The sequence below is a fragment of the Melanaphis sacchari genome, unplaced genomic scaffold (genome assembly GCF_002803265.2).
Source record: "Melanaphis sacchari strain LSU unplaced genomic scaffold, SCAv2.0 Contig77_pilon_pilon, whole genome shotgun sequence".
NCBI lineage: Eukaryota > Metazoa > Arthropoda > Insecta > Hemiptera > Aphididae > Melanaphis > Melanaphis sacchari.
In genome coordinates this window covers 506,356-534,279 of record NW_020271547.1, presented here as the reverse complement: position 1 = coordinate 534,279, position 27,924 = coordinate 506,356, and the positions used below count along the sequence as shown (strand labels likewise).

Sequence of the window (27,924 nt, the reverse complement as noted above, 5' to 3'; positions counted from 1 at the left end):
TTTTTAAAACTAAGGTTAAAAAGAAAAGATTTTATGAATTTCTAACTAAAAAAAAGTTTGATTGCGATTTCGACGAATTTCGTCGAAATTTTAACTTAAAATGTACGATGAAAATTATTTCTATGTGTTTTTAATATTTTTGTTTAGATATACAAATAATCTTGTATTAATTTTTAAGAATTTTGATCAAATGAATAATTTTTATCAATAGTTATACAAAAAAAAAAATAAATAAAAAATATAGGAAATTTGTCATGTTTATAATATAACCTATAAATAGCTCAAAAAGAGTTAGGTAAACAATTTTGGAAATAAAAATGATATTATCAAAAGTTTTGTGAAAATTTCTACAGTTATATTTTGTTCTTAAGTTACATCAAAAACATAAGAGAATTGGCAAAAAATTGAATTTGTGTAAAATTTGCCGTTTTTCCTTAATTTTTTGTTCATTATATAAATGTAACATAATTTTTTTTTTTTAAACTTTATTAAGCACAAACTAGATCTAATTTTCTGTCTTAAACCATCTTCAAAATTTGAAAATCGAAATGTTTATCGAATATTTATCGTGTTTACATATTACTGTAAAATTAATACATTCATCACTTCATTAAAAACCTAAAATAGTATTATATAAATAAATCATTTATAGTTTATAAAACTTTTCAGCTAAACCCGATTGAACACAGTTAAATGGAGGCAACGCTGTTAATTTTTCAAGAATATTGTAATATTCGTTAATTGCTGTGTTTTATGAGTCATAATCGTAGTCAAAAACTCATAAAACACGCATGCATCGATGATTACAATATGATATTCACTGAATACTTGAGTCATATAAGACTGATTTATGTTCATTTGTACTATTGTTAATTATTACAAAAAAAAAAAACCACATTATTGTAAAATCAAAAAATTGTTTCATTCAGAATCTAAAAATATTGTTTTCAAGTCCTTATGCTTATAAACTCAAAAAAAAAAAAAAAAAAATCAAAATATTTTTAAAATTTTACTATGTATAAAAATGATAATATAAACAGTTTGTACAAGTATATTAATTTTTGAATTTCTACAGAATATCAAAAGTTGTCTGAGGAGAAATAGTTATTTTACGGGTGAGTATCCAAAATTTGTGACTTCCAATAAACTTTTATTTTTATTATACATAAATAAATTTTCGAATCTTGTATTACGTTTTCAAAACTTAGATATAAAAGTGAATATTTTATAAATTTTTAATAACCAATATAATCTAAGAATCTAAAACCCATCTATTCTCTAATATATACAATTAAAATAAACAGGGCCACTATGGTATTTATCTCATTTTTTCTTAAATTGATTTTTTTTTTTAGTTTGATTTTTGTAAATTTTCATCGATTTATTAAAATATATTATGTGACCACCTTTATCGGTTTTATTTTTATTTTTATGTAAAATGGATAAATATGAAGATATTGAGTTTAAGATAAAATTAACGACAATATTGTTATTTTAATATTATCTTATATAATAGTATGATGACTAAAAAAAAAAAAATATAATGTAATAATAGAATTATATTAATGATTATTATTATTATTTATATACGTATAATAAACATTATGAGCATTTTCATAGAATACAGTTATGTGAATGACCATAAGATTTAGTATAAAAGTATCGATAATTAACATTATATTATAAAATTAACAAATTAATATAAATACAATTATTAAACAATAAAAATAAATTTGAAACTAAATTGAAAGTTAAATATACATTACGATTAAAAACAGTACGTGACATAAATAAAAAGTCAATATAATCTATAATTTGATTAGCTTATGTTAATGATCTAGGGATGAAAGGAGTGGAGCCATAATTATAACTATAAAACAGTATATAAAACTTGCATGTGAAATTGAGTGCGACGTTGCCAAATTTTTTATTAAAAAAAAATTAAGTTTTATCATAATTTTTTTTGAATATTTAAATACAGATACAAATATTTTAAAGCTCCGATACCTATTTCTAACTATAGCCAAATATTTTAGTATATTTTCTGGTGGTTTATTTTTACATAATCTTTGTGTTGCTTACAGATAAATAAAATTGTCTGTAATTCTTCTTTCGACTTTGGTTTAAGTATTCCTTTGAAAATGATTAATAATTTGGAAAATGTTTCTGCCTGAGTTTTTAAAAGGGTAGTTATTACAACAAATATCGGTGGATGAGCACTATTAAACTGTGCGTTACATGTACTATGGGAACTTAAAAAATAAATAGCATATTATAGTAAACAAAATTTATTTTTTAAGACTTTTATTAGCATGGTCATAATCATGCATGATTATAGTATAGGTATATTCGTACATGTATGGGAATTTATAATAAAGACAATAATTCTGATCCATTATATTAAGGATGATTCAAAATAAAACCAGTAATAACTTAGTGATGGGAAGTTTGTCTGGTATTGGAAATAAGGCAACGTTGATTAAAAGTAAAAATAATATAACGCGCGCAATCGTACGCCTAAAAAGGTACCACCGATAAGGACAGCGCGCAATCGTATCGTGCCCATCTAAGGAATTTAAATAATCAAAAATATCATTATGATCAACAATCTAAGAGTTTATTTAATTTAATTATTATAAGTAAAAGGAATGGGTAATGAAATAATATTTTTAGCGTTAAAAGTGTTATTTACATAGACGTTGGAAAAATAATAAGCGAATAGTTTGACAGTTCCAGAAATGTTTGTAGATATTATATTATTATATTTCATATAGTCTGGTATATTATTTTTTATTTTCTTAAAAGTATTTATGTAATTTCTTGAAATGTTTAATATTCATAGGAACACTATTTTCAATATCTAAAATATATGAGTGTGACAGATATGATTCAATTTTTAAAATTTTTTTTTGAGCTCAGAGAATGTTCAATAATTAGCAAACGACAGACAAGGTTTACATTTTTTATGAGCAGTTTTCTTTTTGATAATAAGGTCTCTGAGTTTTGTATTTACTTAAAAAATGAATTAGATATTATAGATTTTAGTTTTTGGCCCAAATAGATTGAATAAATGATAAATAATTTCATAAAAAGTATCAATTTCCGTGTCTAGAGACAGACTATTATTAAGATTTATATTGAAATCAATACTAGAAAGAAATTGAAATACATTTAGTGGAATTAAGAGTATAACGTAAATATTCAGTTTAATTTTTTAGCAAGTTTTGTGTATGTAAAATTTAGTAAATATTCAACATACTACATTCAAATATTTTTTGATATTGATACGGTGTAGTAGGTTATGCTATCGACCGTTTCGTGTAGAAATGAAACCCCTCAGTTATAGGTATGCCGTCTTGTCCTTTACTTACACATATATGTTAATTACAGAATATATGGGGCGAGTAAGGTTCACGGGTGTGTCAGCCAGGCTTATACAAGTGGGCTAATGCGGTGAGAGCTCGTGTTCGATCGAAAATATTATTAGTTCGGTTTTACCATATATTACAATGAAATAGTATTTAGGATCATAAGGTAGGACGGAGTCCGCCGACGGTAGCGCGTACCTTATGCAAGCGACTACTACACGGCAGAAAAGAACTCAAGTCGGCGGTACTTAAGCAAGTAGCCGGGGGCAGATAACGGGGTTGACGGGGTAGTCGTGTGTCGTGCTGACAAAGTCCGGTCTAGTTGATTCTGATCGTCGTTTCGAGTGGACAGCGTCGTCGGATTCGTTGATGCCGGTTGGACCTGGTTAGTAACTATTTTCTGTATGGTCGCGTTCGTTTCGTATTTGGCGGTCCACGCTGGTGTGCTCGGCGATATGAGTTGGTATATGCTATCCTCGTCCGGTTTATGATGGAAAAGATCGGCGTAGGTTTTCGGGTCTCCGATCGTCAGTGTTTTACTTGTTAACGGTTAGAGAAGATATTGAAAAGTGTCAGAACTTCGGAAATGTACTGGTATATATGTATATCCATTTGGGTTATTATAATAATTGTTGCTGATTAATTGTAAGTTATTGGTATGACGAGTTATCATTGCGCCGTTGCTTGATAGTTGTTATTTGCTTGGTGCAATTTTTACTCGTCATATCGTTAAAACTTTATTGTGTAAAACCTGCCATTGGTAACTGCGTCTTATATTTGATGATTGTGCTTATTGGTTGTTAGTCTTCTTGATAAGGATCGTTTATGTTGTACTCCGTTACAATATGTTCAATAAAAATATTATTTTTCAGTTGAAAACTAAGCTACTTCAATTTTTTAAATAATTAAGAAAATTAATTTAATGTAATAATTAATTATGATACCTACTGATTATTAAAAAAAAAAAAAAAAAAATGTAGCATTTATAAACCAATTCTTCAGAATTTTGTGTGGGTTAGGAAAAATAAATAATAATTATGAGTTGACAAATAATGAAAAATTTCGTATTATATGTATATAATTAAGTATAAACTTAGTTGTAGTAATTAAATAACACCATGTATAAAGATATAATATTACAAATATACTGAGTTTAATTATCGAGTTTTTTTAATTAAATTTATTGAAATTTTATACAAACATCATTAAATATCGACAATTAAAATATTAGAATTACATTCAAAGTTTATTAATAATAATAAACCTTAGTAAAAATTAAAAAATTAATATATTCAATTAAGTAAGACATTAATATTTTATACTAGTTTTTAAGATTAAATTGCCTCCACTCATTTAAGGCTTATAAAAATAATATGTCCATGAATCACAAATATTCTGAAAAACCATAAAAGAAGGTCCCCCAAAAAATTCATTTAGGTCTTCAAAATTAATATATTATCAGTTAAGGTAAATTTTTTTTAATTTTAAAATTCCTCAAAACTATAACTTTGAAATCAAATATATTTTATTATTTACTAGCAGAATAAATATTATTAATAAAAGACAAATATTTCAGATATTCTAGATTAAGATACATAGTAATAGAATAATTGATGATCATTTAATTTTTTTTTTTTTTTTGTTAAATTGTCCACAAAAATTAAATCAAACGACTATACATGAACTTTCACTATTTTTCATAGTTTTTACTGAAAATTATCAGATTCCTAAATATTGCCTATCTAGAGTAATATATATTTATTATATTTATTCAATTTACAATTTTTAGCTATATGGCTGTATTTTAAATCCTTTACCCTACTTGAAATAGTATACATAGAATATAAAAATAAAACATGCAGTAAAACCAATAGCTTCCAATCGCTAGGTTTGAATCTAAAATAATAATAAAAACAGAGTTCAATCTCAGAGATTTTTTATTGTAAGTCATAAAACGTAGTATTTATTTTACACTTTAGTAATATAATTTATTTAAATCGCACTAATTGTTTCATTCTAATATCGCTGTATTACCCTTTTTTGTTATTTATTCAATTACATCCCTCTAAAATTAAATTTTGATGTTCTTAACTGAATTTTTGTGTAGTTTAGTATTCTAATAGAATAATAAGGTTTGTTAGAATTTTTTTTTTAATCAAATTTTTAAATTTAAAAATAAAATACGAATCGAGGTTAATTGGTTCATACTTTTTTAAATGTTTCTATGGTTATTGGGGTATCTTTTTATGAACCTCTTTAAAACGGAATCTGTGTAATTGCTTGGTTAACGACAAACCAGCATGATAATTTTCGATTTTAATGGTTTTATTCCCTTGGTGTGAAAATACATTAAACTAAAGTATTTGGCTCGTTAAACCCTGTATAACAGCTTGAATAATTTATAAAATGTATTAAATATGAAATGGAACTTGACAGAAAAATAAATAAAACTATTGCATTTTTTTGTTTAAGTAAACGTGTTAATTAGTAATTACTATCCAAACAGTACTATAAATGTATTTATTAATCATTATTCTTAAATTGATTATATGAATAGAATGTTGTTTTAAATATATATAACTTATGAAATAAGTTGGATAAGAAAATAAAACTATAAAACGGAATAATCAGGCAATGCAAAATTCTCGCGTTACTTCAAAGTGATAAATTTATGTAACTTAAAAGGGAACATAGTATAAAGCTTTTTGTGACGGAATTTAAGCTTGTAGTTTAGTGGTATTGGTTAACTCTTCATTAAGAATATGTGGTACCTATAATACTGATATATAACTCAGAATAATTTTAAACAATGATATTAAAAAATATAGGTTTTGATTATTTTAAAAAGGTAAATATATTTAATGAGTAGTACTTGATTTCTTTATAATACTCCTATTAAGATCTGATGAACTTTTATATATACAGCAATTTAACAGTTATAAATTATAGTAGTTATACAAACATTATTTTTTTAAATAGCGGAAATTAGTATATAATAATAATTACGAATTAGGGGTTCAAACAGTACAATAATCCTTTGTAGTGGTTTTAGTATAAATGTATACGCAATACGCATATATACATTTTTTTTTTGAAAGAATATAAACCTGGTTTTTAATTTAAAAACAATTCTAAGATCTATAGAATTATAAAGATTTTTCGATATAATATATGGAAAAATAAAATAAATTATAAGCATGTGGATAAATACTTATTTTTGTTTCATAAAAGTTGTACAATTTTTATTTTATTTTGAGTTTAGAGATAAATATTTTTCATTATGAAGACTAAACGTAAATATTATTTTACTATAAAACACTTTTTAGTAATTCTGTTTTCATTTTTGGTACGTGATTATTTATATGTACTTTTATATTTCTAGTATTAAATCGTTGAAAATCGATAGTACCTATTTGTTTCTCAATTATAGTTTTGTATAAATTATTTAATAAAATACAATATGCATTTTAATTTAAAAATCATTATATAATATTCTATCATATTTCTATTGTTAGTACAATTGTAATAAGACCAACAGTTTTTTTTTTTAAATGTTCGAAAATGCTATTCCCTAATATTTCACTGTAAAAACAGAAATTAAATATATACAAACTACTAAGTTATAAAATACGAATAATAAATTTTTTTCAAATAAATTATACTAATGACATATATGCTAAAGATTTTTATAATAATACATATTATTATTATGAATAATTTAGTTTTTTAATAAATGTAATTTTGGCTTTGATATTTTGGATGAATATCATCATTAATCATTAAATTATAAATTTAATAAAGTTTAACGTTAGTGTACCTACTTGAACAATGCAATCAATGACTTACGAAAAGTAAATAACTTTGTAATAATAATATTGAATAAATAACTGTGTCCGCCATTTTCAATTATATAAGGTAAACGGGATAATTTGTAATTTTCTAGTACAAAACTAATTTGTATAAAGCATTATTCGGAAATCTTAATTAATAACTAGGGTTGATTACTTACGTTATTGGATGTTTTACATATGTCAAAACAAAGTTATTAAAAAAATAGCGAAGTAAATACATTTTTTTTCAATGTTATATCGTATTGATAAAAATATAACTAATCGCATTATTAATATGTAAATTTTTGTGTTATTTGTAATAATTAGGTATTTATCGTTTAAATTTTTTGTTGTTTTGAGTTCAATTATTTGACTCATTCATAAATTACATTATATAGGTCTATTTTACATTTTTTCCGATTCTTTGCTTGCTGTTTTAGTTTAACTTAAAAATGAATTCCTATATCTTAAACGTTTTTAAAACGATCTTTTTTCTTTTTCATTGATCACCTAAATCTAAGTTTCATATATTTAAAATAAATTATGTATAAATACATGTAATAATATAATATAAAACCATTACCAATTATGTGATTTTAGTTTTTATAAATAACGTACTTAACTCTATGTACTTGGATCTGTAATAAATTCGATATAAAAATTAAAATCACAAAAGTACAGCATTTGGGTATTTTTAGGAAACAGTTAATTAAATATGAATTATATAAATATATAGTTTATGCAAAACTATTAGTATGCTATTGAAATTGTTTATATTAAACAAATAATTGACTTAAAATAAAGCCAAAACAAAATGTTAGTAAGCAATGTAATGTAAATATGGATGATTATTTTATTTTATATGACAAGGCGTGTTAGTGTTAATAATAGTTCTCATATCATTAGCAAAAAAAAAAAAGAAAAATCACTTATGTCGTTCTTCTCAAAAAAACAAAAAAACAAAATTTTTAAGACAATCAATATAAGTGAAATAATAGTACGTAATTACAATACCAGTAAAATAAATAATAAATTAATAATATTCATTATTAATTGCTCATTATAGGTTTATATAAATATATGTATATCTATTATGTAAAAATACAAAATATTTTTTATCCACTCAATGTTTTACTTTGAATAATGGCGTGTTATAATATGCTATAACCATTTTTTATTTTATAAAAATTCAAAATGTTAGAACGAAAAAATAAATTGATAATTGTATATATAAATGTATAGTTGCGATATTGTAATTTGTTTTATTTGTATAATGTATGTACCATTAGTGAAAAGTATGAATATGTTTGAATGCAAAATATTTGTATGTTATGACTTATAATATAATATGCTTTTGGTAATGTGGGTTATTAATTCTCGTATTATGACTTTTATAATTAATTATGCATCTTATATATTTTTGTATTTTATAATGAAAATATATAAAATAACTACCTGAAAACTATTAAAAACATTGCATCTTACCACTTAAAATATTGTTATGTATATCACTAAAATTTTTAATTTATTACCAAGTTAAGATTTCCCAGTTTGTTCTAATTAGGAAGGAAAATCGTTTATTTTTTAATTATAATGAGTATAAATCATTTTTGGTTGAATTTTATCTCCTTAGTTCCTAAATATCCCTGTATGAAAGAATGAATGGCCTGAATGAATTTCGATTTCTAAGCATGAATTCAATTTCCACCTTTCTTCTATTTTATATATTACCTACGCAGTTTGATGAAGGTCTAGTACCCATAATTTTACATACAAGTTATATTAAAATATGCGTTTATCTTTGTATTAATTAAATTTTGCTTGATGTTTGGTGTTTTTCATATTTTTTTAAACAACATTTTTTGGATTTTTTTTAAATCTGACTTTTGAATAAGTAATTAATAAAAATAAAATTAATCTACTATTATTTTTTTAAATGTACAAAGCTAGGCACTAACTAGTTATAAACTTAACTAGTTAGTTTTAATGCTTACTAACTTTGTAACTTAACTAGTTGAATTTAATGTGTAAAATAATCTAATCTAATTTGATAAAACTAATAAGTAACTAATTATTTTTATAGTTATTTTTCAGATGATAATTTATTAATAAATATGATTATTATCAAGTATTTTCCGAGGTATTTTCATTTCTCCATTTTATGACAATAATATTATTTTAATTTTATGATAAAACTATATAATATATTGTGTCAATAATCAATATATAGTATAGATAAATATGCTATGTTATACTGTTTGTTCGTATTTTGTTTAACTTTTTATATTCTATAGAGAAATAGCTGATATTCTAAAAATTGAAGGTTATTACTTATTATCTAGGTACCTAATTGAAAACTTGATCAATATCAATTGTTTAATTTAATTTTTCATTCATCTCTAATAGTTAAAATTTGTAATCTACCTACTTAATAACCAATTTATGTAATACTTTAAATTTGAAAAAGTTAGTTTAAAAAAAAAAAAACTAAGTTCTATTCTAACTTAAGTTAATATTTTCACCAAACTAATTTCTAACAAAGTTAGAAATTTGGTAAATTTTAAAACCAACTTCTATTCTAACTTAGTTAATTTTTTGTATTAAAGTAACTTAACTTTAACTAGTTGAAAAAAAATGACTAACTTGTCCAGCTTTTCATTTTAAGTAGTCAATGGCGCGATGTAAGTCTAAATATTATTGGAATTAAAATATTAAGTTAAACTTATGTTGATAAAATTGTCAAGTATGAAAAAAGTAATTGCACAAACGTGATTAAAATTAGTAAAAATTAGTTTGGTTTTGGTTTATAATGCCCTGTATAGTGAATATGATAAATATAAAATATATAACTCATAGTGGAGTAAAGACATATTATATACATAGAAATTTTGAAACAATTTATATTGTTTAAAAATATTTAATAATATACACAATAGGTGCATTATGTTATACATTCTCATTAATGATTAAGTTATTAAAAATGCAAAAATTAAAAAAAATAAAAATAGTCGTATATATATATATTATATATACGACTATTTATATTTCTATTTTTGATTTTAGATTATTTTATTTAATAAAAATATTTCAAAGCTTAATGGTTTCCTTTTGTTATTTAAAATAATATAATTTAATGTATAATTGTTGAGTAATATAATTCTGAATGTATAAATAATATACGAATAAATAATTACAAAATCTGTTTAGAAGATTACGCATATTCTAAAAATGATTAAATTAACCGATATAAATAGTATTTAATGTATTTTTTGTACCATATTTTACAAAAATATAAAATCAATATGTCATTTTGGGAATAATTACTTGCATAACGTTTAAATGTTTTACAAATAAAACAAAATAATTTAATAACTTGATGGAATCAAAAATATTTTTGATTAGTATACAAGTTTATAATATAAATTGGATATACATATTAATTGTTTTAACATTAATTTTCATTTCTTTGATACATAATAAAATCATTTATATTTCATATTCTTGATAAATTCAAACTAGTTAATTTAAAACGTTATTTTAATAATTTAATTGTAAATAAAGACAAGTAAAAATGAATTTTGATGTTAATTTGTTTTGCTACTAATGAATCAAATAATAGGTACCCGGTTGTGGTTGACAAATAAAAGTTTTTTTTTTTTAATTTTTGTTTATTGCACAAATTACAAAATTAAAAATAGTTTAAGAATAACTCTTAAGATTATATTGTAGTAAACAGCTGGATTTACTATACGAGTTTTAAACCGTATTAAAACGATAAAGAATAAAATTCAACAAGCATAATAAAAAGTCTTATTATTAATCTTATGATAGAATTATTCATAAGGAGAGGTAGAGAAACTATTTAAATAGATAGTCACAGTAAATCACAGAGTTAGCTCATATAATTCTGATAAAAAAGTGCATTGTTGTAATAATTCAATAATTTAAATTTACAGTAAAAATGTTAAGTATAAAACAAAAATATCCATTAATGAATTACTGTATTTATTTCCAACAAGGCCACGGAAAGAAAGAATATTTATTTCAAATTTAAAGATCAGTCACGCGCGGACAGTTGTACTGTACGCACACGCTTCTATAGTCCCGAGTTATGTTCGATTTGTTGCGATTAATCCGAACCGTTTTTTTCGTATTTTCTACCACTCAACGTGGTTTTTGAACATTCAAACCCTGCGCTGTCAGTCAACTCACTGACCCCTCGTGAACAGGGAGTACCCAAAATTATAACCGTAAGTGTGCGTAATAAGTGCAGTGTATGGTATATTATTAATCTCACATCTAAGAGTATGGCACGAGGGCCTTCTGTTTAAATTTCGCAAATTCTTACCCCCACCGCTCTTTATTTTAATTAAATCTTATCTAACGAATCGCCATTTTCAAATACGTTGTGGCTCATCAACTTCAGATATAGCCTCAATAATCGCAGGTGTACCTCAAGGAGCTATCTTCTCCCCCTTACTCTTTAACGTATATGTTTCTGATCAGCCGACAACTAACACCTCAATTTCCGACTATGTAGATGATAAAGTAATATTTTCAATTCATAATGACCCAATTATAGCCTCTTCTAATTTACAATCTCACTTAAACTTAGAATCCGAATGGTATGAAAAATGGCGTGTATAAGTAAATCACAACAAATCGGTTCATATAACTTTTACCCTTAGACACGGCCAATGCCCGAACGTTTCAATTAACAACATACCTATCCCACCTCTCAATGCTGTTAAATACTTAGGATTAATTCTTGACCAAAAACTAACTTGAAACAAACATATTAAAACAAAAAGATTGCTCCTTAACACCCGATCAAGATCGCTAAAAATACTGTTAACGAAAAATAAATTTACAAACTTAAAAACCAAACTACTTGTATACAAAACTCTCCTAAAGCTTATATGGACATATGGATTACAACTCTAAGGATCGACCAAAAAATCAAATTTAAACAAAACACAAGTCTTTCAGAACATTACTCTCAGAAAAATTACTAACGCTCCCTTCTTTATCTCTAATTTAACTCTCCACCAAGATCTCGGTATTAATTAATCTCGGATCTAACCTGTTACAACCAAAGTTAAACTTTTTTACAAACGTCTTTTTGAAAGACTATAAAATCATCCTAACCTACTAATAAAAGAGCTACATACTTTCTCACTTCCTGGAAATCCACAACGCAGACTCAAAAGGAAATGGTGTCGTGACCGTTTAAATTAAATATCCCTCCTTAATTACTTTAAACAATACACCTAGCTAAGTGCCACTAATGGATGGTTTCTTATTCAAGAAATCCATGTTATATAACCCTTATCCTATATGTTTATTGTACAAAATTGTATAGATTGTGTATGTGCGTTTGTGAAATAAAAAAAAAAAAAAAAATTAAAGATAATGATGTATAATAATATGTATACCTAATGTATTCTTAACTTAACATAATAAAAACACAATAATATTCATAATATGATGTTTTATAGGTGTTTAAATAATATAAAGAACACCGAACCATAAAACTATCACTATTATTGGACGTGCCTTACGTTCAATATTATTTGGACTTCTGAATAACTTATGGTCAAAAAATAAATATTGTAGTAAGAACAACAATAACGATACTAAGACATTTTATTACATATACTCAATTCAAAAAAATACTGTAACTAATTTATTGTAATTAAAATATAGTAATTTGTAATTAAATATGCTGACAAAATATTTAAAACCATATAATAGTTTACATCTATAATTCTGATAAAATAATAATTATATTAATTTTTCATAATATTAATTTTATACCTCTCTATAATAGTTGTACATTTTTATTTGAAATATCGAATTTTGTTTATTACTTATTATTATTATTTTTTTTTTTTTTAAGAGGTAGGAAAGTGGGTACAAATATGTTTTTTGATGTTTGCTAAATGCTATTAGAATAATTTAAATTATTAGTACTAGTAGGTTGATTTAATTTCTACCAAAACCATAATATTTATTATATTATTAATATTTCTTATTAAGTATGTTATTTATATAAGGTTTAAATTAATGCACTTCGATAACATTATTTTTCTATATAAACATAAAATTGTCTATAAAAATTATTAACTTTTTCTATTTTTAAAATACAACTTATCAGTTGAACAAAGTACAAAGTCTTAATAAAAGGAAGGGTATGGTTCTGAGATTTTAAGGACTTGTTTGTTTTTACAAAGTTTTTTTTATGCAATTTTTTTCAAAGAAATTCTAGAAAACAAAATAGATAATATTCATATCATGAAAAATGTCTATTATATATAAAGTATAATATGACAAATTCATGATAAATTTATATTCAATATTAATATGATGAAGTTTGAAAATTAACGAAATTAATGTAGTGCATTATCTTATTATGTAATTTTTTTATATCCCATTATTAATAGTATTAATATATTTAATTATTTATTGATATTAGGTGTTATTAACATATTCTCGTGTGAAGTAACACTACTTTATATTAGTAGTAATGCTTAAAATATAATTTTTTACCACAGTGGTTGTGACTTCAATCTGTGGTATCTTTATTTATTTAATTCATACTTGTGCATACTATTATAATAATAGTTTTATTAGATTTTTTATTATTATTTTAAATGGTATGAAATAGAAAATGTTTAAACAACTATAACAATAGAAATTACAATATTTTTGCTGTTGAAGTTTTAGTGTTGAAATAGGTTCACTATACTATCTGATATTTCGGGGTTCAACATATCTTAAATCCGGTCTTTTATAGTATAAAGTACATACTAGATCTTTGTATATTTTACAAGATATATAAGAAATTTGTTTAAACAAAACAAAATTATGAATGGCGAAAATAGTAATTAATCAGATAATTAGCCCTACATACACGTCATTGATAATAAAACAATAATGCGTCATTAGATAACGATCATAAGAATATTAATATTAATATATGAGCTGTTTTCGAACTTGTCAAAAGTAAATATTGTGTTCTGATGCATTACAAAGACTTTGTAACACTATTATATGAATATATTGATGTTTGGTAATATTTTACCAACGCACACGTCAGGTATTGGAAAAAGTTGTACTTAATCGTAAATCATGTCAGAACCAAGTGCCAAAGAATTTGAATACAATTTACTGATGATTTATAAGCGTTTGTTGGCCAATACTTATGAAATCACAATATTTGGATCAGTCATTACACCATTTATTTATTTATTTAATATATTGTATACTTATGACTTTGGTTATAAAATTTAAGCTGATAGGTCATGGAAGTTTTGATGTGTTTCAAACTATATACATTTATTAGCTGTTTTTGGTGTATAATATAAAGAGCTATATTTTTTCTACTAAGAGCATATTTAAATGTCATTGTATTGTGGTATTTAAATAATTATTGGTTTTTATCGAAAAATGTGTACATGTACAAGGTGATTTTCCAAATATGTTATCTCCCTTTTTCTTCTTCAATAATGTAGTTATTTAAAATCTGATTTTTAATTATACTAAATACTTAAGACTATTTGACCACATAACTGTATGTCTTATGAAGATAAAATCTTTTCTTTTATACTAAAAATTTTTAGCGATCGATTTTTCTGAAAATGTTGACATATCAAAATAAAAATTCGAACGAGTGGTTAGTTATTTTAATTTGTGAACTAAGGATAATAGATTCATAATAATAGGCTCGAAAGACATGGGAGCTGTGATAATTGATAGCCGTAATTATTTATATTAATCTATTAACATTTATCATTTTTAAAAATGGTCCGAGTTTAATAAATACTATATCATTTGTATTAAATGTTTAATAACATTTTTATTGTTATATTACTTTTTTTTTTTACATTGATCTTATTAATTATTAAGCCCGGGAACTAAGGCCATTAGCTGTGGATAGGAACAGCAGGTTTTTTTCGTTGTGTCAAGTTTTTGTTTGTAAGGTTTATTTAGTAGGGTTGGAACATGTGTGAGTATGTGTGTGCGCCATGAATTCGTCACTAAAAACTCGGATAGTCACCCATCCAAGTGCTATCGATGCCGGCCGATGCTTGACCTCAGAACACATCAGTGACTGAGGCCAACCTTGTCTATCACACCATTCACACCAGGCCACTATTATATTACTGTAACAGTGTAACGATTGATTATTTAACTTTTACTATAGCATTTTTAATAAATGTATCATAGTTATTATTATTATTATTATTATTATATTTTTTCATGGAATGTTTTCCAGGGATATTTTTTTGGGGCTATTTTGATATAGAATTAGTTTAAGTTACGTGGTTTTTGCACGACTGCACCATTTCCATTTTAAAGGACAATGTATAATATAAAATTAACATAATTCTTGTAAGTTTTAAGACGTATTGAAAATAAAATAAAAATATAGCATTTAAATAAATTTATGTAAAAAATTGATACGAATATTATATTTTTACACAAATAACTTTACAATTAAAAATAAGTAAATTATTAATTATAAAACATTATTTAAAATTAACTACATGATATTAATAAGAGAATATTCTTACAGGTAAGTAAGTTTACGTTAAATATTCAGTGTTTATAGTCATATAGACCATATCACAAACTTTATAATTTCATATTCTCGATGTCTTAAGGTTGTGATATTTCGGCCCTTTCAGGGACTAACTGCGCACCCACCACACAAGGGGAATATGTGGTGATCTACGAGCCGTACCGTATGGTGTCGTGGGGATACGTCAGTAGAACTCGTAGGCTTTGGGGTAATAATAATAAAAATAAATAATAATAATATAGTGTCATTTCGTGAATATTATAACAATAATATTTATAATAATAATAATAATAATAATAATAATAATAATAATGAGAATAATAGTAATGATAAAAAAAAAGAATTAATTTTGTTTAAGACAGTGAAGAGCCAGGACAGGTGTTTATAGAGATTACATTATATAAAATATGAATAAAAATGTTTTAAGGGAAATGGGGTGTTTTTGGTATTGTGTATATTATAATATTATATTACGACACGTTATAAGATGATGATATTGAGCGGTGATGTCGGCTTTTTGCCCGCCGAGGGCCCATGCAGGAGGTCTAGCCCATCATTAGTTGACGTTGATTGTAGACGAAAGGAAATAATAGTATTGATTGTAGACGAGAGAAAATAATAGTGTTGATTGGAGACGAGAGATAATGTTATGGAAGTACAGAAAAAGAAGATCACTGTAATGGACGTAGAGAAAACAAAAAGTGATTTGCATTCATGCACCGCGATGCGTGCTAAAGCAAAGGCAATGCGAAGGCGGCGGCGGCCAGCCATGAGAACGTCTTGATAACTGGACACTGAATACTGTTACTTGGAGGATAGAGAGGGGTACTATTGCACATAATTGCTGTGAATGATTTTACAATATTAAGATTGTTGTATTTCGTTAATTGGGTTTTATTAAATAAAGGGTGAGTATTTATTATTTAATTGCTATTTAATATTTACTAAAATTAAATATATCAAAATTCCATGACGTACAAGGTAGTTTGAAAATTTTATTATACGTATAGGGAGTATCTAAAACCATATTATTGATATTAATTATATTTATTTGGTATTTTGATAACCTAGTAGTATAAATAAGAATGATAAACTTTTGGTCAAATATAATTTGAAGTATCGAAAAAAAATTATTTAACGACATATTTGAAGGTCAAATATTGTATCCTTTTCTCCAGCAATAAAGATTCTATGTAAATTTATCATTATAATCACTGCTATAATATTGTATTAAAAAAAAAATAAAAAAAAAATAAATGAATGAATGTCACCCTAACTAACGTAAAAAATATTTATGTGTATACATATATATATGTAAAAGTAATTCGTAATGGTCACGATGTCAAGGGTTATTTCTCTGAACAAAAAAAAAAAAAATTAAATTAATTTTTTTACTTCAATGTTTATAAAATAAATATTTTATAAATTTTTTTATGAGCTTTACTTTGAAAATAATTGAATTCCAAAAGTCTATTATAGTTACTTACTTATTCATCAAAATTCTGTTTTTATTTTTATTTTTTAATTATTTTAATAATCTAATTTCATAATTGTATTAATGTTTTTATTTTATATTATTTTAGCTTATGAATATAATTAAATAACTAATGGAGATAAATTTTAAACGAGTTTTTATTTTGCTATTAAACATTTTAGATTTCTAAGAGTGTGAGAATATTTATAAAAAAATGATTAAACATAATTTTTTGACATAAATGATTTTGTAATATTTAATTGATATAATATTTGTTTTTTTTTTTTTTTTTTATTGAACTTAAGCCCGGCAACTATGGCCATGAACTGTGGTAGGGATAAGGTTGGTACGGTAGGTTGTTTTTTACGATTGTTACAGTTGATAGCAAACACGTGTATGTGTGGCAAGGTTTTTAACCACTATGATCCCGAGTGGTCACCCATCCGGGAGTTAGTAGGCCAGTAGTAGCTGTGGCTGTTTCTTACTCTCAGTCGCATTCTGCGACTGGTAGCAGCCAACGTGCCACGCTAAGCTACATACTATTTGTTATTTGTTTGCAGTTACACCTGAATAGCAACTGGGTCATATAAATATATTATCTTGTTTAGAATTATTGAAATTAAATATTATTAAATTATTTCTAATTAAAATTGGAAATAGCTATATTTCACAGTATATTTAAATAATAATTTTATTATCGATTATGAGTGTTGGTTAGCAAATAAAAATAAAAATTATAAGCCCCAAGTGAAAATGTTTATTTAAAAATATAGATAAAAAACCATTGCAAAATAAGTAAATCTATTTAAAATTATTCTTACTGTGTTGATAAGTGTTATCATTTTTACTTGGTATTTAATAATATTAATACTTAAATAATGGACATCATCTATATCTATATCTATACTTTATACTACTATATAAAATGAAGTCGCTTTTTTTTTGTTCGGGATAAACTCCGAAATTACTTATTCAATCGTCATGCAATTTTTTTTAAATTAAAGAGGACATCACAGAGAAGGTTCAAGGCAAAAAATTAGTCCGATTAAGTTAATAAATAATAGTTATTATTAATTAAAATAAACGTGTATTGTACATATTGTGCGGGCCACGGGTTTCCTGCTACCTGTAACCTGACCTTTTTGTTCGTCAAATTGTATTGTGTTTGATATCGGTGGTGTTCCGAGAAATTTATCACACGTACACCAACAACATGTATATCCAATATTCCTATTAATATCTTAATAATACAAATGTATACTGCTAATAACCAAAGCAGGTATTGTGCGCTCGCGTCGTCGTAATCTGCACCCTTATCTTGCAATAGCGAAGCATTGCCGGGTCAGCTTGTAATATATAATTTTGTTAAGATTAATGTCAAATATAGATGTTGTTATTACATTTACAATATATTATTTCTTCAATAATTTATAGAGTGAATTAATATGTATATATTTAACAATATAAAAAAAAAAAATGTTTGATGAAACTATTATTACTATAAAATGGAATGCAATTGTTAGTGTATTAATTTTAATTGAGTTGTCATTGAAAAGAATTAAGTGGGGTAAGAGGCTGCACACTAAACACTCACATACCTAGCTTAAATTGTGTGGAAAAAAATGCTGCAGTTTAAGCTTCCTCGATTTAATTTTTTATTTGTTCATACGAATAAGTAAAGATTTAATTTACAATGATGTTAAAAAATGTAAAAAAAATAAAAAATGTTTATTTTTATACAAAAATAATAATACCATGTTCGAGATCCACCGAATGATTAATTCAACCAACTATATAATTTACACATAAATTTTTGTTTATTGTTATTAATATTATTATTTTTTTTTTAGAATAAGATAGTTAACAGTCTATAAAATAAATAAACATACATCGATATACTTTTTAACTTTAATAACTGCCTTCGTAAATCTGAAAACTAAAATAATCTTAAATAATAATTTTAGTGAAAAAATTATATATTTCTATTATATTATTAAAATAAAATTATTACAATTCAGTATATCGTTCAGTGGCGTATTTACGGGGGATCAAGGGGATAAATCCCCCTCCTATAGGCTAATACACACAAATAATTATAGTTATTTTATTGTTTAAAAAATTATTATTATTATTATTATTTTTTTTATCAATAATTGATTAAATTTGTAAGAATTAAAATATTATAATATATTGTACAATATTCTCATTGGTATCTTCATTTATAAAGTCATATCCCCCACATGAAAAAAACCTAAATATCCTACTGATATCGTTTATCACGAACGTTAATTAATGTTATTTAATATTTCATATTGAATTGTCTTTATATAAATATTAATAACTATGTTTAAAGAACCTAGTCCAAAAACTTTTAACAGTTTAGAAATGCATGTTATAAAAGCAAAATATGTTGAAAATTATTAATTTTATTAGTTACAATAAATTATGAAATAAAAAACTCAATAATATTTTAAAATAAAAAGTTGAATTTAGATATCAACATAAATTATTGTATATTTTACTATTAGAAAAATGTATATCAGAGCATACTATATTTCTGAATCGAATTGAGGGTAGCAGTATAAAAGTAAGTAATTAACACTTAGTCTAGCTATATTGCAGTTAATCTTATTTTTATTAAATATTTTTGAAATTTATTTTAAACTTCTATTAGCTAACTGGCACACATATAATATTCAAAAATAAATACGGTATTTTTTTTTATTTGTCCATTTCAACTATTTGATGGAAGTTCACTTATTATTATAAACACTTACAAGACATGTTTATCATTTTATCAGTAACTAAAATAAATATGTGCTTTGCATAAATGTATTTTTTATTGTTTTATTTTATTTTTATTTTTTGATTTACTTTATGTAAAAAATTAAAATATAATTAATCTTTAAATTAATTAATCCATATTTTAATTTGAATGAAAAAGCAATATAATATACATATAAATAATGACCCTCAATATTTAATGGATGATAGGTCCTATAATTTTAAATCGAGATAAATATAATTTTTAATTGAATAATAACCTGTCATTTTTTGATGAAATAATAGGATTAATTTTTATCAGGTTTCATACAATTGTGTGGGTTTAATTTGAATGTTGATAAATAAGGTTCTTATAACGAAAAAAGTGTGTTTATTTTCGACTAAATATACTGTGTACGGATGTGATAAAAATCAAAATATACAACCTATTTATAAACTATTTGTAAATATGAATAATATATTGTATTTTATTTCGTGTGCATTAGTTTGTTTTTTATACTGAAAATTAAATTTTATCAGATCTATAAATTGGCAAACACACACGATTGTGATGCCAAAAAAGACAAACATAAGAAATTGAGATTAACCCACATCAATAGAAACATTATACAATTATATTTTACAATAAAAAATAAATACATTATACTAAAACATTTATGAACCATATATCTATTTGTACATAGAATTATATATGCGAATTAAATATCAATTAAAGAGACTATCCATTATTGTAATTAATAATTACTTTATAAGTAAGGTCATATTTTATTATTCAAATTTACTCTACTGTGAATGTTTTATAAGATAGTATGAGCCGTTTATTCAACTGTTTTAGTATTATTCATTCATAAAGGTACGTTTTATTACTGATTACTTAGTAAATAAATAATAATGATGAATATAATCTTAATATACGCTATTTAAATTTTTGAACATTTTAAAACGATGTATAGTATCGATTTTAGTAAATCGACTGATAATAAAATTTAAAATTAGAAGTATAGGATTTTATATTTTTATTTTAAAATAAGTTATAAGTCATTTTAAATTGTAAATTTTAAAATACTCATATTTTGCTTTAAAGATAAAATTTCAAAAGAAACCTAATTAAGCTCTTTATATTATATTTTTAACTTAAAATTTGATGATAAGTTAATTCACTCTAGTATTAAAAATAACACAGTTAAAAGCATTATTCTAAACGTAACAAGAAACTATACCAAGTACCTATTAATGGATAAAGCATTAATATATTATCGACTGCGTACATATTCAATCTAATGGTAATATGGTAATTGAATACAAATATCTTAATTGCATACATATTGTGTACTTTGAAATGTATGTTCAGATAGAATTAGACTATAAACAATTTATACATATTATATAATTAAGATTTATGAATGAAGTAAAATTTAAAAAAATTAAGTAATTTGTATTAATTTTTTTTTACAGTACCTATACTTCAGTTATATACAATGAACGATAAACAAATGCTTTTGCGCAATCGAAAAAATATATTTATTTTGATATACACCAAGAATATATTGTGAAGTGAAAATTAGAAGTCAGGTAAATTAAGTAGGTTAGGGATAGAAAACATTGAGTATAAATGTGTATCATTTCGTAGAAAGCTTTAGACGGGATTAATTTATTCTCTGTCACGCAATATCATCATTTATCGTATAGTCACTACCTACACAATTTTCTTTTGAGATCAATTACAACACTCTCTCTTGCATCACCAATGTATTTTTCATATTTGGCTAAATTATTTGTTATGTAATGTCTTTTTAAATTGTATTCTTCTACAACCGCAATAACACTTAACACTTAACCGCTAAACATTGAGGTTTATTTTTTATTTTTTAAGAATAAATAATCATTCTCCTACGAGGTGATAAAAGTTCTGTTTTCGTCATTAATTTTACGCTTTTTTGCGAAAATTGTAAGCACTATGAAATTAATAAATTCAACGACAATACGACACGAATGAAACGAAGAAACTGATATAATTGGATAGATCAATACAAACAGCTACAGTTAAAAGCTATGGTTAGGTTTATACTATATATTGTGACATTTAGACATTTAATGATGTTCAATACCAGATAATGATTATTATATAGATAAGATAGATTATAAGACTATAAATAATAAATATATATTATAGACAATTGACTTTAAAATAAAATTGTATGATGTAATTTGAAAATGTAATGCGGGCCTCCAGTTGCCCATTTCTGGTATAATGTATACTTTACAACAGAGGTGTCCAACCTTTTGTGAAGTCTGGGCCACGTCATATGGGTAGAAGTTGTTGTGGGCCGCATAGTTTTTAATAATAATAGTTGATACATACAGGGTTTTATTTTTATTTGTTGATAAATGACACGAGATCAATACCGTGGACATATTATCTCCAATAATAAAATATTTTATCAAAATCGGCTCGAGTTGATCTACTAATCACTCGTATAATTAATGTGTGCCCGTGCTATTATGCTAAGATAAAAGTATTAAACACTATTAATGTTTATTTGATGTTTAATATTATGTATATATTCTTATGATAAATTTGTTCTCGTTATATTAATATATTATATACAATTTATACAATTAATTTTAATAGTTTTTAAATTAAAGTGAGTCCGCATCAATATCTATCATGGACCGTGGGTCGGACACCCCGGCTTTACAATATTTAAGAAGGTTATTATATCATCAATGTTACAAAAAATTATTGGAAGTAATAGAAACATCAAATAACTAATTTTTATTTGTGAACAACTGTTTTATTTATTTATAAAAATATATAAATATTAGATACAAATTTACAAGTTATATAATAAAATATTTTATTATTCATAAATTGACATTTAAGAAAAAAAAAAACAAGTATACCTATCTTTAAAACTTTAAGAAAACTTGTAATTTAACTAATATAATGATAAACCTATATTTTGAAATAACGAACGGGTGGAACGTGAAGTGTATAAAATCAGTAATTATTTAAATTCTATAACTAATAAAATAATATTTTGATTATAGTTCAGTATATTTTTTATGTAACTAAAATAATTAAGTATGTTATTTTAATTAATGATTGTACACTATGTAGCTGTTATATCTATATGATTGATTTTTTCTATGTTCAAATGTTGTCGATAGTATACATTGAAAATTGTTTGAAATATATCTAAAACTAAAATTTGTTATAATTAAATATATTAGATTATACGAAATATAAATGAAAGTAAATATAATATTGTAATGCGCACAAATTATGGAAAATATGGCAGAAAGTAGGTGTTTATGTATGTAAAATCTCAGTGCCATTTTGTATGGACACACTAAGTATACACATATTTTAAAGAAACTACGTTATATCGTTAATGATGAAAGATAAAATATAAATTATTTTGGTTGAATTCTAAAATTACTATTTTTAAATGGTTTTTAGGCGGATGAACAAGAGACAAACCTAGCATTTGGAAACTATCGTCGTAAAGCTGTTTGGCATCCTGGCAGGTGTAGATTAAGTAAATGGTAATCACAAGACCGTGCTCTTTTGAACCCTAAGCACGTACGGATTGTATAGTCTCATCATGATTTCCAGAGAGGAAAAAAAATGTAGGGGTATACGAATGTACCTGTACATGAATAAAGAAAAAAATGTAATTCCTTTTGAACATTAGATGTCGTTTGTTTGTGATGACTGTTTACCAATACAATTAAAATATAATATTCGTGTATCTTAAGAGCCAGTATATTTATTAAGAAGTAAAAACGGACTTCAATGATAATTGTGTAGATAAGTTACATAACATACATAAAAGTGTAGTGATCTGCACTAAGATATTCAACAACAAATACGTGTTTAGCTGATGGACGTACCCATCCATTATCATTTATCAGCATTATCTGATTGTCGGTAATGTCTTCAATCGTAATTCGTTAGTGGTGTAACCGAAGTAAACTAGTTGGAGAGGTTTCATCCAGTGTATTCGTTAAGTGAACTTGATTTAATAATGAACGATTCCTATACTTATTGGTTAATTACCTTTATGTAGTAAACCAATAAAATTGATAATGAATCACAATTTCGAAGTTAATTACATTTCTTTCAGAGGTAATTAATAAAAAAAAAATTGGGAGCGATGTGATGCATAGCGAATATGAAAAATGGCGATATTTGGGATTTTATACATTTTTAAAGTAGCGAAATATTTTAGACATTTTTAGATATACGGAGTTGATCTAATTATTTTAAAGAGCATTTTAATGACACAAAATATCTCTTAGTTTAATATTTTTTTACGGTTAAATTACTTTTGCTAAACTGTTTTTGTTTCATCAGCACTCATTGGTATATAAATAAGTGTATCATCTATCAAAGTTATTACGGAAAATAATTTTAAATTATTTTTAAGTTTTAATAATATATTATGGTTTTTAAAAACGAGATAGCCATAATTCATAATTTAACCATTATTTGTATAAACATTAAACAGGTATGCTTTAAGTTAAAATCTTAACTTTTTTTTTAACTTTTATATTGTATTATCTACATAATTCATGAAGTATTTTTTTTTTCAATAAATGTAATAAGTGTTTTACAATGGATAATAGAATGATGTTGAGTTGATTGAGGTTGAGTGAAAAAGCTTCTTCTATTAAATGCACTTCAATGTAATATAATTTTAACTTAACGCCTTAAATATAAAAAAAATAATATCTTTCAAATTAAATAGGTACTAAAAATATTACTTCATACATAAATGACGTAGGTACATAATACATTTTATTCATTTCAAGCATGATATTTTATTTTTAAACTATATGTTAAGTTTTGACTGTAAAGTATGACTTATTAATATATTATAAATTAGTAAGATTACGAAATAAGTAATTTACACATTTTATGAACGCATAATATTTTCCTTTATATACGTCATCGATGAGTTAATTTTGTATATATAATACATCTAATAATAATAATAATCGAAGTATACCTGAATATTTTTTTTCAATATAAAACGAAATTTTATGATTTTTTAACGTAATATGTTATTCACAATAATTGTAATTACTCTATATTACAGTGAATAATAGTATCTATAAATATGTAATACTTTAACTCTTTTTAAACAATGTCTGAGAAAAAATGTGAAAAACCTATTATAATAAATAATTGTTGTATGAATCATTTAAACAATTAAAATTTCATAAGCTTTAAAATTTTTTCTGTTAAATAGTTTAATATGCAGTTTGTTTAAATTTTAATATTAACATTTTTTTTATTATCTAATTTTTTATTTAAATATATATACCTAACCATTTATTTTTGATAATTAAAATCAATACATTGAATAAAATATAAGTGGTTACATTATACGTTGGTAATGGTATATTTTTAATGAATGAATCATTAGTTTAATTCAGATATTGAAAAATAATTCGTATATAATCCTAAGACAAGTTACCTATTTAGAATAAGTTGTAATATCTAATTTTTGTTTCGTTAGCTTATGTTAAATTTTAATAAATGATCATTAAAATTTAATAAAGGGAAAGGTATTTCCAATGTTATCAACTTTTTATTGAAAAACTATTGTAAAATTTTTTATATAAGTAAATTTTTAATTATTTACAAATGTCTTTTGAGTTTTTATGTATTTATTTCATCTTTTGTCAATACAAAAATAATTTCTTTTAAATTAAAACTTCAAAAAAAATAATAATATAATTTTAAAATAAAAATTTGAAATAATATAAAATATTATTTAAGCATAGCTAAATATATCACTAATAACGGCTTAATAGTTGCTGAAAATATTGTATTAATCATTTGATACATTTGGAAATATCAAGTTATATATATTCAAAGGTATAGGTAACTTATATACATTGTGAGTTTCATTAGTACTCACCATGGTAACCGGGCTAATGGATCCAAAACTCCGGATGTATAACTCGCAATGAACAGTTGTAGCATTATCTGTAAAAAAATACATATATGTACATATATTATATAAAAAATAATATAGCAGAAAAATTATTATTTTATTAATTACAAGTATAAATAATATTTATTTTTGCCACAGTAGGAAATGGCTTGAGGTGGATAAACCCAAGGTTAAAATTATTTAATTTTTTGTTTGTTTTTTTTTTTTTTTTAATGGCTGAAGCAAATTATCAAATAAACTGCCACTTTAGGAGTAAGTATAGATTTGGTCCTTTGAAAAATCGTTCCACTTTAAATTAATCAAGACAGAAACCAATCTCATTAATAGCATATAATATAGCGCAACCACGTTCAATTAACCTCATGTCGCATGTAAGTACTATGTACATACCTAATATTCTTGTTTTTTTTTTTTTACGTCAACATTTTTAAATAATTGTAAAAAATAATATTACAAATTATTTAGGCTTAAACATAAACAATGAAACTGTAGTAGTATTAAGTATGTACAGAACGCACGTATGAGAAGAGACACGAAAAACATAAAAAATATTTTTAAATAATTTCATAAAGAGAATTAGAAAACTTTTATTATTTTGTAATAAAACATTTTAAATTGAATAAATCTATTAAAAACTTAAATTTGTATTCTAGACCAAAATATTTTTGTTTAAGGTTGTCGTATAAATTACAGTTAAATTCAAAGATTTAAATACAAAAACATGATTGAATGCGTAGTGCGTTACACGAGTCATTGCTTATACAGTTATACTTATTGATATTTTATAAGAGTTTAAATATGTTCGTTTGTTTTTTATGAAACCTATTTTGTTTTTAGATTGTGTATGACATATGATTATATAAGTACCTAAGTGAAATAAAATAATTTACATGTATTATAGTTGTTTTGAATGTTTATAATCATGGTAAATTAAAAAGTAGATTGTATCTAGGATCATACTATTTATAATCAAAACAATCATTGTCTTGGAAATATTTTTCTAAATATTATTTTACTATCACTACTTATTGTTTTATCAAGTTATTAAAGTTTTAATCATAAATATTAAATGGGTATTTAAATCTTTTATCTTATTTTTGTTTTGGTTTTAACAATACGATAAAAGATACAATAATAAGTTTATTATAAATTATAATTTTACTAAACTTTAGTTAATTAGATAGCAGAAATTAAATATTAATAAAAAAAAAAAACTATAAATTATATGTGTCTATTTAAATTTATAATTTTATTTGTAGTAAAAACTAATAATTAAGTGAATCTGTATAAGTTTAAATGATAATAAAATGCTTAAACGAACCAGCTTTGGATGTCAATTACTGTTTAGTCTTCAAATGTTGTAAATAGTAAATTATTTTTAAATTAACTTATCATTATTAACAAATTATGTTTTACACATTAATATTAGAGTAGTAATCTTTTTATTTTGATAAGTGTAATTAATATTAATTAGCTAATAATTTTAAAACTTTTCAGTTTTTAATAAAATAAGGGAAAATAATAAAAAGACTACAATGAATATTCAAAAACCTGAGTAATTGGAATGGTGAAACTACAGTATAGAAAAATAATGTCTATACTATACCTATCCTATGAATTTTCACTATACATATATTAATAATATTATTGAGATCTATGTTTTTGGTATTTGTATTAATAAATTAAAGATGAGTATATAATATTTATCCACTTTTTCTGCATTAACAGATCTATTGACTATTACATTAAAAACAAAATGATTTTGTTTACAATTTTACGAAGAGATTATAAATGTGAGTAAATTTAATAATGCATATTTACATCTTTAAATTGCTTAAATGCTAATTTATCTACAGTAATTTAGCTTTAGTTTCAATAGCGAATTTCATAATAAAATTATAATCATAAAGAGATT

The 27,924-nt window shown here is 23.8% G+C and overlaps 1 protein-coding gene across 1 annotated transcript in view; it reads right to left on the bottom strand.

The window, feature by feature from the left end:
• LOC112601371 (glycine receptor subunit alpha-2-like) overlaps nucleotides 1–27,924 on the bottom strand; it is a 161,843-nt gene that overhangs the window by 46,253 nt on the left and 87,666 nt on the right. The window contains exon 2 of the mRNA XM_025348969.1: nucleotides 25,974–26,041. Within this exon, the coding sequence (XP_025204754.1) occupies nucleotides 25,974–26,041 (68 nt within the window). The remainder of the gene's footprint in view (nucleotides 1–25,973; nucleotides 26,042–27,924) is intronic.